Here is a 14,289-nt window from a genome sequence, read left to right as displayed (position 1 = left end):
GTTCTTTAATCTAATCAACTTGATAATTTTATTCAAAAGCAGATAAAATAGGACAGGAATTGCGATAGAAGCTAATCTGTATTTGTTTTTCACATTTTTGGTGGTTAGATTTCATAAGCATGATACTAACAATTAAAAATCCACCTTTTGAAAGTTAAAAGTTTATTAAATTGCCATATTACTAAGTTTTTTTTAATCTCTGTTTTTCTTTTAGTTGAAAAATACAGTCATGTGAAAAAGAAAGTATGGACTTACTGCATCCATGCACCTTGCAGTCATTGAGTCGGCCATGAACTTCTCTGTGTATCAAAATATTCTAAAGTTAAATGTGAGGCCATCTGTCTGACAGCTAAAACTGAAAGATGCAACGGGAATACGATCCAGAGTTGCAAAGGCAAGACTCCTCCATAACCATGTGAGATATGGTTAATTGCTTGTACAAGTTACATTTTAAAATGCAATTTTTCCTGTTTTTTGTTACTGCATTGTTTTCCCTTTGCAAAGTATCTACTGATGTAGTTGTTACACGGAATCATGTTTTTTAAACTAATTGTTTTACAGCCAATTAACCTACAAATAGAAAATCACAACGGGCGTGTTAAATGAGAGATTGGTTGAAAACCGCATCAAAACATTAAATTAAAATACTAAAGCAAAGCAGAAGTTTGTCCCATTGTAGTATCAAACATGGATTTCTGCTACTCATCTCTGCATGCGTGTTTCTTTTCTTTTCATCGGGCTCTTTCATAAGCAGTTCAAAAACAAAACGTGCATCACTAAAAGTACCTCGGCTTAAATTCAAGCCACCTCAGCGCACCTTTGACCTTTGTGTGAGTATTGCCAGTCGAAGCCTCACAACAGAGGCGCTGCCACAGTACCTATGCACTGGTATTTTCCGTTGATGTATTGCAGGTCGAAGCCTTCATGGCATTTGCAGATGTAGCTACCAAAGGTGTTGATACATTTCCTGAACCTGGGACACACTGCTATCCCTGCTGCACACTCATCCACATCTGCAAAAGAAAGAAGATTGAGAAATTGAGGAAAATGCTCAGATAAATGTCTATAATGCATTATATAAGAAGTGCACTCAAAATAAAACAACGTGATTAAAAAAAATTTGAGATTAGAAAGCATAATTGAATCTAAACTAAACATTACTATTCATGCCGGAACACATGTTCTTCATCCCTGCTTAGTATTCATTTATGAACAAAGCTCCTTTTACATTCTGCTCAGCGAGCGGAAAACAACACACACTAGCTTGTTTCATTATTTAAAGACTTTTTCCAAGTGTCTCTGTTGATCACCTTCACAGGCATGTGATCATTAATATTTAGACGCTGGGAGCCTCAAAGCTTCGCCTTAAAATCTTTAATTTATTTGCAGCATAATGCAGCTGAGGTGCTCAGAAACTGTTGTTTAAAATAACCTTAAAAACACTAAAGTCACCTGGACCAGCTGGGAAAACAAGCGAGAGCGGTGAGTGGGCCGAGCTCTTCCCATCCCATTAACAACTACTGCTGAGGGTCTCATCAGCGAGGATCTTAATCCCAAATTGCTTGAGTGGAGCTGCTTAATGGCCAACAGTTGTGGATACATCACTGCCGTCACAGCAAGGGCAGACGTGGATTATTATATTTGAAACCACAAAGTAAAGTAACTGCACCTTTATACAGAGTAAAAAGCAAATCATGTTTACCCCATTTTCACATTCACAGATTCTATATCAGCAATGTTTATGTTTTAAAATGTGCTGAAAGTGACAGCTTTTGTGAGAAGCCGACTTTAATCAGATCAAAGGTGTTTCAGTCAAATTCTGTCACTGAGCAAAAACAAGTCGATACCTTCATCCAGTGAATTGTGAGACATCCTTCTTCAAGGATTCCCGGCCCTTTTAGTAAACAAACACTGAAGCGTGTCGAGTTTCTAAAACAGCTATAGTAGTCCTGCTGGAGCTATTATGTTTACATTTTGTACCAATTCATGCATTTCAGTCGCTTCCAATGATTAAAAAAACCCGGAATGGCCGATGGGATGAATATATATGGTTTATAATGACTGATTCATACAAACTTGTACTCATTCCTGTTTAGTTTACAGAGAATTAGTTCAACTAAAACATCCGACACACTACGGCGCGCCGATTGCAGCGTTCGTGCACTTTGAAACATGTATGAGAGCAAAGCTACAGATATGAGCAGCAGTGCGCTACGATCCCATTTCCACAAAAGTTGCAACACTGTGTGAAGTAGTACAAAGGGAATGCAAGATTTTCTAGTCATCCCAGTGCTATATTTTATTGAATATAGTACAAGTACATCATATCAAATGGACTTTTTAAGAATATGCGCTCATTTTGAATGTTAAGTGCTTAAAAAACACAGATTTGACCGACAGCGTTTCATCATCTCTTCCTCATTAAAAACCGATAACTGTAGTTTTTAGTGTGAGATGTTTCTCATGATGTTGATATTTAGGCCTCCTTTGTTTGTTTAGGGTTTTTTTTTTTTGTTTCATACAGTAATGTGCCAAATGGTTTCAGTGGGTTTCTGCTGGCAAAATGTATCTTAGGATTTTCTTGGTGAAATAAGAAATTTATTTATTTTTATCACTTTCCTCATGCTGAAAAATGTCTTCAAATGCATAATATTGTTTCAAAACTTGTACACAGTGTCCTGTATTAATGGTGCCTTTTCAGTTATTTATGACATATGCGTTAATGCCAACACCCCATAATACCGTCATAACTGCTTTCCTTCTTAGCCTGGAGGACACATCATTTCCAAACTCAAATTTTGAATCGACAGACCACAGGGTACTTTTTACTCTTTACCTCAGTCCACACTGAATGAGCTCAGGCCCAGAGGGTTGTTTATTTCATGCTACAGTTTTCACTTGCATTTTGGGGCATAAACTGTGTTTACTGACAATGCTTTTCAGAATTGTTCCTGAGTCCATGCATAAAAGTGTCTGTTTTTAATGCAGTGGTGCCTGAGGGCCTGAAGCTCACGCACCTTTCGTTCATTTTTGACCTTTTTCTCTTACATCAGTAGATTTTGTAATTTTACATTAAGAAAGTGGTTCATAACTCATTGAACCACTTACAAATTCAGACTTTCACACCCTTCTCCATTTTTACATCTGACAGACTCATCTTCTTTTTTTATATCCAGTCATGCTACTAATTAACCTCATTAGCTGCCAGATGCTTCACTTCAGTCTCTGGTTCCTAGATGGAATCACGTCCATGAGGATGATTATAGAGCTTCCATAAAACTCTCCACGTCCAGAGTTTACTGTCGTAACACTTGTGGTAGGCAAAGGGTTCTGTCCCCTTCATAATTCTTCATGATTCATGTCTGTGCTATTTTAGAAAACCACCCCTTTAGCCGCCCAGCAGTTAAGTGGCCCTGTAAGGCAGCATAAAGGGGAACAGCCTCTAGTGAATACCCTGTGTTTAAACCTGACACAGGTTAACTGCCTCAACTGCCCACCTCATCTGTTAAGGTACCCCTCTGAGGAGCAGTGTCACATAAAATTGGCAGTAAAGGCAGATATGTGGGATTCCCTCGATCGCATTCCTGCTGTAAAAGCAACAGGAAGGACTGACGATGAAATCAAAGTTATGCGCTGTGAAGCAATTTGGATGAATTCAACTTTGATGAGTTGTTTGCTTTGAGGATTTGCGTTCGAGTGGCTAAACTGCATTTGTTCTGCCAGTTTCTTTTCTTCCTTTGCCAAAATAGTTGCCTTTGATTAGCAAATTTAAAGGCTGAGAAAAACACACAAACACATACTCACACACAAACAAAAAAAAGTTATATTTATGAGGATTTACATGCTGCAAGTCGCTCACAGATAAGAGTAGCTCAGCTTTCAGGCATGTGGAGATATATTAAGACCGGGACGTACCCACACAGGTTCTCCCATCCGGAGCCAGCTGTAGCCCCGGCGACGGACACTGACATCGGACCTCTCCTTTCAGCACCTCGCAGCCATACTGGCAGTTGGCCATACCACAAGTGCGAGCGTCTGATGGGTAAAAGAGAAACACGGGACACATTAACACACACTGGTGCCACTGGGGAGTACAAAGGGAGAAGAGTTTATGCCATTCTCACCTACACTTTTTTTCTCTCACACCAACACACACACACACACACACACGCGCGCGCACGCTTCTTTTTCCTCCAGCCAATTTATAACAGCCAGGCCACTCGCCTGCCTTTTCTGATATTAGCCAGCTTGACCCTGGGGTGCTGCCAGCAGCACAGCACTCACTCTGCCATTATTAGACTTCTCTGCTGTGCAGTTGCCATGTGCTCACACCTTAGCTCCAGCAATCTTCCCCCTGCCCACTTTTATCCTTTGTTACACCCAAAGATTGATAATCCATCTCCCCCGCTCGATATCAAAGCAACAGCGTGAGGCGTGAGTGTTGTTGAAACGTGCCGGGCAGATCAAGAACTTCCAAAAATAATAACGTAATGAAACAGATTTTCTTCGGCCTGTCTTGATAACAGTGGACTCTAAAAAGGAAATTAAAAGTGAGGCTTTTGCTGCCACTGCTACTTCAGCTGCTGCCGGCACCCTGGAGTAGAGTCTGATGACTGAGGCAGGCCGGGCTGAATAAATGCTACAGTGATCTATTGATCAAAGGGGAGAAAGGAGGAGCAGCAAGGTGTTTAACGGCATCATGCTATCATTAGACAACAACACCTAGGATAATTTCAGATTGCCTCAAGTATTACGCGATTTAGACTTTAAAAGGTGGGGAGTGAATTTTCCCCTCGTACAAAAGAACTAATTAAAAAGAGGTATCGGGAGTCATACAGTCCTCAAGTGGAAACGTGCAGGGAAAATAGTTATCAGGTGGGAAACAGAATTTACAGGGAGACATGTTCAGGCATCAGCTCACATTCTGTGGACTACCTCGGGGCAAACAATAAAAAAAACCCTAAAAGAAAATGTGCACATTCACTCAAGGGTCTGTAGATTGTGTTTCTTTCATATTTTTCATTTCAGCCCTCAAAGGGTTCTTCACAGGGGTTCTTTAGTCTGCAGAGCTACTATAATGAAGCAGATCAACACGGTGTTTTAATCAAAACAGTCTATCAAAGGATTGTGAGGCTGCTGTCAGGGGTACGAGTGGGAAATACATTTCTTAATGATATCAACACCGTGTCCTGTAGAAACAAATGGATACATTCAGTGAAAAGAGGAATCCTCCATGAGGAGAACACAGACAGGGAAAGGAAACTTCCACCTCTCAGGCTGTAACACAAAGAGTGTTAACAATCAAAGTGTGTGTGTGCAAGAGAAACAGGCTTACTTCCACAGGTCCCGTCAGGCATCAGCATGTAGCCATTCAGGCAGTAACACTTGTAGCTCCCATACGTGTTCATGCACCTGTGTTTGCAGGGCCTAGGCTTTAGCCCGCACTCATTCAGGTCTGCAGACAGAGAGAAAGACAACTTAAATCACCCGGGGTACAGAGAGACTGAGGTCCTATAAAGAGGTGAAATTAGTCACGGGGCAAAGGTGGAAGAGGCGAGTCATGTCAGACCTCGCTTGTCCATTTACGTGCAGGTATGCAGGCTCCGTCTGAGGTGACTGCGTGTTAACGTGGTTGTTTTTTAAATGGGGTGGGGGTATCTTCAAGGAAGTGAAGCGTTTCTGTGTTCTGACAGGCCCAGAAATCGCCCTTTTGATGGTTAAGCCAGTAACAGCATTAAACCTTTGCATCACCTGCATGCGATGAAGGATATGATTAAACCCTATGACTTTCCACCACTTTGTGAGGTTTGCCAGTTCTCCATCTGGTTTTCTTTGATGGATACGTTTAATTCTGGTGTTTTTATGTGGACGTGAAAGTAGAGAAATCTCACCCACAGTAGCCCATGAAAATCTTATTAGAAAACGATGCTGTCTGGGCTCGGAGTAAGGAGCACCCCTGGGAGAAAAGAATATGCTCTCAGCTCAACACCTGTCAAATCCTTATGCAAATTCAAGTCATTATGCTTTTCTCGGAGCAGACATTTTGACGAGTCAAACAGAGCTGTAACTAATGACATTAATGATGTCTTCCTTTCTTCCATGTATTTTAAATCCCAGGGCTCTGGTGCATGCCGCCTCACTGGGGTGACTTACTGACACTCCAAAATGTAACAGAGCATTGCCAAAACCATTAAAACGCTGGTTACACCTGTGTACCTCCTGTTATGATAAGACAAAGTGTGCAAAGTTTACAGTGGCTCAGGTAAGTGAATATATTTAGGTCTTTATATTCATTAAAATGGATGGAAAACAAAGAGAGAGCCACGACATTACCTTTAAAAGCCATATTTTGACATCTCATCGCATAAAAAATTAAAGGTGACAATTTGTTTTCATTAGTCTGTTTCAGGTCATTGCACACACTGCAACTTCAGAACAACTTAGTTGGATATGATTAATATAGTAACACCTACAGTGAGCTGGAAAAGAAAGTTTTCCCCAAACTCTCTGCAGTCCAGTGAAAACTAAGTACACCTCATGGTTCAGTAGCTTGTAGAATCACCTTTAGCTGCAATAACTTAAAGTAATTGTTTTCTTTATGGCTTTATCAGACCCTCTTGTCACAGTGGAGGAATGACCCACTCTTGGTGCTTCACTTCATTGAGGTTTGACAGGCTCATTCGTCTGGGCTTTGACTGGGTCATTGCAACACCTTGATGCTTTTCTTCTTCGGTCATTCTGTTGCAGATTTGCTGCTATGCTTGGGAAAACTGTCCTTTTGCATAACCCAATTTGAGAAAAGCTTTAGCTGTCAGAAAGATGACCTCATATTTGAGTCAAGAGTACTTTGTTATACAGATGAGTTCATGGTGGACAAAGGTGCTCAGGTCCTTTGGCTGTAAAAGCGAGTCCAAATCATGACCATTGTGGTCGACAGTTAGTATGAGGTTCTTCTGCCAATATGTTTGGTGTGCATTACAGTCAAACATCTCCACTCCACAAGGACGTTGTTCAAGATGTCTTGAAAAAGCCATACTTGTTCAGCCTTTTAGATCATACTATTATGAACTGTTAGCATTTAACAGGTCTCAGTAGAGTCGTAGAGTTGTGGCTCTTGGAGCGTTTTATGAGCTTTGCGCGGTCTGAAGTTGATCTGGAGCATACCTGAATGCTCCAGATCAACAAATTGCCAAAACTTCTGCTTTTATCAAAGTGATCCTGCTTTCCAATCATCAGATAATTAGTACATTTGCGGCAAAGACCAGGCTGCTTCTTGTTCTCTTAACTCCTGTGGAAGCAGTAAGGGGGGCACTTACTTCTTTAACAGGACTACATAGGGCTGCATGAAAACTTTTTTTTTCCACAACTGTATATATTTAACATCAAATCAAGTGTTGTGTCTCAAATTGTACATTTCTGCACTAACACTTGTCACTTTGAATGCATAGGAAGAGTGACTTTTAAAAGTTTGGGCACATGCATTCCACCAGACGTTCTCGAATGGTGTGCTCATTACAGTCAGAAGCTGACTGAACAGTACTGTATGTTTGCCACTTTTTGTGGTGGAATACACAGCAGGAAGGATGGATTTTCAGCCAGTAGTAGGAGGATGGTGATGCCAATAACTGGCTAGCTAGCTAGCACTTTATGCTTCTTGGGGCAGCGCTATTTAGTGGTTACCACCTTCATTATTTTAAAAACTTGGTGCTACGTTTTGGTCAGAAATTTTGCAAAGTGCATTGCCAGCACAACAATGATGGTCAAATAATCATCATTTTGAGGCACTACATTGGTAAAATTTATAGGCTATGCAAGTAAATCCACAGTCTATTAGTAAAAGTTTTCAAATGAAACACAAGCAAAGGCTTTTAACATTTGTCTTAAATAAGGAAGGTCTGTTTTTATTTAGTCCACTGAACAAAGAATAACTATTATCTGATACAAAGTGACAATCATAACAATTATGTAATGCACTCAAGCTTTCATTCCATTAAAGAGGATAAAAATTATGGCAGATGAAATTACTGAACTGTCTTTAGGTGAAACACAAACAGAAATGTCATAATTACATCATGTTTTTATCTTTTTTTATTTTTTAGCGGTTTGATGTTTGGCTCCTCAGTTTACAGCTAGTGGGAGCAGACTGTAGATTAACTCCCACCAACAGTTTATCAGTGAACTCAAACATAATATTTGCAGTAACTTATTGGATGAAAAGGCCACATTATTTCTGTGTTAACCTGGCTGTTAATGTTATTAGCAACACAAGTGCTTTTTATGCTGCGTTAAATGTTCACTGCAAGAAAAACCTCTTGTTGCTTTCTTGGTGGTTTCAGACTTTGATGCTGTAATTGTTATTTGCTGTGTGCGCTCAATAATTTATGCAAGAAATTCTTTCTACACTCCCACTTTTAGAAAGAGGGATTACACTAGCCTGCAGTCATGCAGCTCAGATGTGCAAAGAGTTTGCTTTATCGTGTTTTTCACCTAAAGTAAGTTTTAGGAAAGAGTTGTCTCATAAAGGAAACTGTGTCACTCTTTCAGAGCATCACTGAACAGCTTGTCTGGTTAGAGTAACCAGATAAGCCTTTTCACAGTCCCTGCTCTTGCTTACATCCTTTTAATAACTTGGAGAACTTCAGTGCTTATAAGGAAGACTACATTCTGTTTGAAGTCTAAGTTTTATTGACCAAACAGGCTTTGGTTGTATACAGATAAACAGTTTGTGTGACGTGAAAAAGGGATTGCATTTAGTGAAATGTAATATTAAAACCACTGGTTATTGCCTGAAGGCAGACTATCTTTAGATAAGCTTTTCAAACAGGTTGCTTCTTCTTAATTTCGCATGTGCAGAGCGCTGAAATACTTATGGATTTTGATGGAAACAGAGCTAAATGTTTCTTCATATATTACCTGCACCTCGTTTAAATGTGACAAGTTTGGAGCGTCAGAACCATAAAAGGAAAAATCCAACTTGAAACGGTACCAAAAATCCATCACACCTGAACGATGACACACACTCCAAGCAATATAAATAACTATGAATACCACTCTCTGTGTCTGTGACACAGTAGAAGCATCATAAAATAGATTTCATCTCACCGTGTGGCACATGAGCGTTCATCTTGGCTTACTGCACTTTAAATGGCGCCGTGTTTAGCTCTATGGACATATGTAGGGCACATTCTTTGAGAGCCACATACCTCCTGCATTTAAAAGATGCCACAGTTTAATTTGGATGAATGATTGAGCAGATGCCCAGTTTGTATATCTACAGACTCCTGTCTTCTATTAATGAAAGCTTCTGGTCTACTAAAGCCAAACTGGCTAAGTGATCAGTAAATGTATCAGAAATTTGGACAGCCTGCTTAACCTTATGAAGTGCTGCCAGACTTCAAGTCGTGTTCCATGAGCATAAATTCTTTTAGATATATAGGGGTCAGTTTGTGAATGCAGCTGTCATGCTGGGGTGATATATAAATCATTTAAAACATTACTTTCACTGTCTGAATGAGTAGAGATAACAAGGAGCAGACTACTTACTGTTATAAAAACATTCTTCTACATGTAAGACAAGCTAAATGTTATTAGACTTAAGCAGGGCTGCACGATTAATCCAGTTTTAATCTCGATCACGAGTCTGGTTTCCCACAATTAAATCAGCATCACTGATTGATAATGTAAATATGTGGTCTGGCAATAAAATCCTGTTCCCTGCAATGTACAGGATCACATTAAAAGCAGGTCATTAGCTGTTGTTTGGAAATACATTTTAGTGATTTTGTCCTGTATTATTGGGTCTGTGCTCCAACTCAACACAACAAACTTATTCAAAAAGCATCTATATCTGCTCTACAATGAATGTAAAGACAAACAGTGCGGTCGTACCTAATGGAAATCATCCAGCACAGACTCAGAAGTCCATAAAAAAGCAGGCCTGTGCAGCGCATCTGGTCATCCATCAGGCTCAAAAAGAGAAACTGAAGTCACCAACAAACGCAGTCAAATTCCATTTAGCCAAAAATATGTGTCCACTACCCATTAAGGCTTAAGGAAACTGGTCAACGGTATGAAAGCGGCAAAACCTGCACTATAGAAATAGAGTTTTACTATATGTGTTTTATTCACATCTGTCATGTGCTCCAAGGCTCCAAAGGCTTAACTGACAAGTGCTTTTCAGTGGGGCAGATACAAGCTCAGGACCAACAAAAAGGGCTGGGGCACTTGGTTTTATTGCAAAATAATACAACAAGTTTATTCTAGGAGCAGCATAAGACGAACAAGTGCGTAATTGCTCTAAGAGTCGACCCTGATGAAGAATAGATGTGTTGGTTTATATTCTTTCCTTCTAGGAAACGCACTCGGGTCAGATGAATAAGGCGTTTGGATACAAACACCTCATTTGTATGCAGAGATGTTTTAATTAACATGAATGCAGCACAAGGCAAAGGTGAAAGCATCGCCCTGTGGACTACATTTTGTGTTAGCTTTGTTAAAAAAGAAAAAAAAAATTATATGAATATATATGAATATTTTTTTCTCTAAGATATGCACTGAATTTAGGTAAATAACGAAAGGCTGATTTTATTTTAAACATTAGCAGGAATGCAGCAGAGCATGGATGTAAGCTTACATGATCATTTCGGGGGTCAAATCAGTGAATAATCACAAATTTGCCAAGCCCAAATTTGATCTAAATATTTCAGGATTTCTGATATGAATGAAATGTCTTTGCAAATATAAACTGATTGTCTCCTTGAGATAACATTGCAGACTCCCAGTTTTCATTTGCGTGCATAACAAAGGTTCTACAAAGAAGCAGTGACACAGGTGCAGTGTGATGACTCTTAATATTACACACAGCGCACACAGCAGGTCTTGCTGCCCACTGCAAACCGAATTTGTTCTGCTATTTTTGTTCACCACATGAGCATAAAGCTCACTGCTTTTTTTCTCCTCACTTTTCAAACACTCGTACAAACTGACGGTCTTTCCGCCGCAATATAAATTATTCTTAGTTTTTTCTATGGAGGGAACCACGTCAAAATGATTTGTCCTGTCCTTTGTCAGACAGGAGGCTTAGCTCCGCTTACTTCACCCACAAGATATTGTCCAAAACACTCACACCTGCACACACACGTGCATGCACGCACATCACTGTTGTCCAATTTTTATAATTAACACTGTCAATCCTGTTTCTTTTTTTCATAGCACACAGCTTTTGCACACTCATTACTGCGATAACAGAAAACCATAGCAACACTGTCCATTGTCAGCGTGAAAGAGGAAAAAGGTCTCCACTTGTCCGTTGCACTGAAAAACAGCTTAAAAATGTAAATGAGGGATTATTGAAATTCTCACATTCTCAGACAGTAGAAACTCTGTGAGCATCAGCACAAGCAACGCGCAAGATACAGCCAGGCTCTCATCTACAGGCAAGACCAAGAGGACAGACAGAGAGAGAAACAGAGAGATAACGCACAGATATGACCACCAATTCATACTTCGACATGGCCCCAGGACTGCAGAAACCTGTGAGATAGCAGAGGTGGAGAGCCCCTCTGGGGTGTTCACTGTATGGTAAATGAACTGCTAAGACACATTTGAAGTGATGCAAAGTGGAGTGATTTATTGGGTCAGCTCCACTGAGGTGTGCTACATTCCCGACACACCTCTATCACTGACAGGGAGATTAGCAGGGGCCTTTTTCTTGGGCATATGCTCGTCTTTAAAGGAGATAACACTGGTTGGAATTCAAGGCCTTGTTCTAGCAGCGATGGAGAAGCCACGAGTGCTGTGTCCATGTCGATGATAGTTTGAAAAGCAAGGAAGAGCTATTTGTTCCAGGCAGTCATGGTGCAAATGAGAAAGAAGAAGAAGAAGAAGCAGGGAAGAGAAACTCATGATGGCTCTTCTGCACAGAGAAACTGTATTCAGGGTAGAAGGGATAAAGAAAGGGAGGGGAGAGTGGTAAAAACTGCAACATGCTTGGCACTCATGCTGTTTTTCTTCTGCTGAAAAGCTGCTCTTGGGTGGTGCCTCCTCTGCCAGGGACAGAACGAAAGCAGGAAGAAAATAACTGGGAGTGACATTCAGTCCTCCTTAGGTCGCACCATGCATGTTGCCAAGGGGGAAGAAGAGAAACTGCCGAGGGGAGGTCGATCGAATCTCACCCTCCATCACAACTCTCGCCGGCTGATGGTCCACGGGAAGAAAGATAGGAAGGTGACTGGCCCACACTGGTGGGGTTAAATAGTCCAGCGCCTCTTCTTTAGACAAAAGAAAATGGGTTAGAGAGGAGGAGGGGAGTGGGAGGAAAGGGAGTGGAGGGTTTGATTGACATGAAGTAGTAAAGTGAGTGAGGAGAATAGAGGGAGAGGGAGAGAGAGAGAGAATTTTTTAAAAAGGAACCAACCAATGGATTAGGACACCTCTGACCACGCTACATTCCTGGAAAGTAAAGAGGAACATTATGCAGCAAAGAGGATTACACTTGTGGGAATTGGACATGAGCTGAGTATCAGGAAAAAAAAAAAGGGCACATGGGAGAAACAGCAAAAAGTGGTTTTGCATCTCCTGTCCTCCTGCCCGCTCGTCTCTTCTGCATTCCCTTTTTGTCACAAGGGTGAAATAGGATCTGAGAGAATTACAGTATCGCACAGATTCAGAGGATCCCTTCTCAATTTCTGCCCGGAGTTTCAAAAGTAGGCAGGAGTTACATTTAAAGAGACAAATCACTGCTTGACTGCAAATGCTTCAGCCTCAGGAATTTCAGCCCCTCCCCTTCCTGCCTAACCATCTATCATTCAAGCAACCTTTCCTCCGGCACTGGGCTAACAACACCTATTGTTAAGTGACAGGGAGATGATACAACTAGCTCCGACTGTTTCTGCATGCTCCATATCACCCGAGCATTTCTCGACCGAGGAATACAAAAATCTAAACTGAGAGGTTACGCAAGCAGCCGCACTGCCAACTCTGCTTAAGACGGAAGCATTTGTAGCTGAACTTTTCTGTAAATAGACACGATGAACGGGCACTGGAAGAAGAAACAAAGCTTCACTACGAAAACAATCAGTTTTCAGTTTGTCTTCATTTATAGACAAAATGGCATGCAGCTGTTTTTATTGGAACTAGAGATGTAGAGATATATTATTACTGATAGTAATCATTACATAAGTTTATGGAGAATACATCTCTAATAAGGCTGTAACTATGTGCTGGACAGGAACATAGTGGGCAGCTCCAGTCATAAAATGGGGAAAAACAAGAAGAATAAACCCACGAACAATTTAGCTACTGAGCTGCCACCTCAGGGTGTAGATGCCTGTTCTGCACCCACTGGCCACATTTTTAGGTACAACTTCCTAGTACTGAGTTGGATGACCTGTTGCTTTCTGAGATTCAAAAAAGTGCTGGAAACATCAGGTTAACATGATAGCATCACACAGTTGCTGCATATTTGTCGTCTGCGCATTCACGATGTGAATCTCCTGTTCACATAACAAAAGCACTGTACAGAATTGAGAGTTGGTGACAGTGGAGGTCATTCGAGTACAGGGAACTCATTGTCATGTTCAAGAAACCAATTTGAGATGCTTTGAGGTTTGTGACAAATCATTATGGTGTACCCATCTAGTGATGCTGGGAAATAGGTATCAGCAGATGGGTACACTGCGGTCATAAAGGGATGGACGTAGTCAGGAACAATACTCAGGTAGGTAGTGTTGTGGGTGTAATGGTCTGAAAATATCCCTCAGACCATTACACCCACAGCCTGAACCATTGATACCCATGCTTTCATCTTCTTTACGGCACATTCTGACCCAATTATCTAAATGTCTCAGCAGAAATCAAGACTTCTGAGACCAAGCAATGTTTTTTCAGTCTTCTCATGTCCAAATTTGGTGAGCCTGCACACGGTGTAGCCTTCTGCTGCTGAAACTCATTTGCTACAGGGTTCAGTGTGTTTATGTTCAAAGATGCTCTTCTCTTCTGTCTTTCTTTCCCATTCTGATCCTCGCTTTGAACTTCAGCAGTTATCGCAGGGGCGTAACTTCCAGGGGGAGACCCCCCCCCCAAATAATCAGACTCAACCAATAATAATAATAATAATGGATTGGATTTATATAGCACTTTTCAAGGCACCCAAAGCGCTTTACAATGCCACTATTCATTCACTCTCGCACTCACACACTGGTGGAAGCAAGCTACGGTTGTAGCCACAGCTGCCCTGGGGCAGGACTGACATATCGCGCCATCGGCCCCTCTGACCAACACCAGTAGGCA

At 41.0% G+C, this 14,289-nt stretch overlaps 1 protein-coding gene across 5 annotated transcripts in view; it reads right to left on the bottom strand.

Annotated features, from left to right (window-relative positions):
• Positions 1-14,289, bottom strand: part of npnta (nephronectin a) — a 60,040-nt gene that overhangs the window by 16,610 nt on the left and 29,141 nt on the right. For 3 of the 5 annotated variants that reach the window (XM_085164176.1, XM_085164179.1, XM_085164177.1), the window contains 3 exons: positions 5,336-5,455; positions 3,916-4,035; positions 879-1,013 (listed from right to left, as the gene is read on the bottom strand). In XM_085164176.1, coding sequence (XP_085020302.1) covers positions 879-1,013; positions 3,916-4,035; positions 5,336-5,455 — 375 coding nt within the window. Of the gene's footprint in view, positions 1-878; positions 1,014-3,915; positions 4,036-5,335; positions 5,456-12,173; positions 12,270-14,289 lie in introns of all 5 variants that reach the window. The other 2 variants (XM_085164174.1, XM_085164175.1) reach the window with 1 other exon arrangement.

The sequence above is a fragment of the Neolamprologus multifasciatus genome, chromosome 6, assembly GCF_963576455.1.
Source record: "Neolamprologus multifasciatus chromosome 6, fNeoMul1.2, whole genome shotgun sequence".
Lineage (NCBI taxonomy): Eukaryota > Metazoa > Chordata > Actinopteri > Cichliformes > Cichlidae > Neolamprologus > Neolamprologus multifasciatus.
Note: the sequence above shows the minus strand (reverse complement) of the source record. Positions and strands in the feature narration are given on the sequence as shown.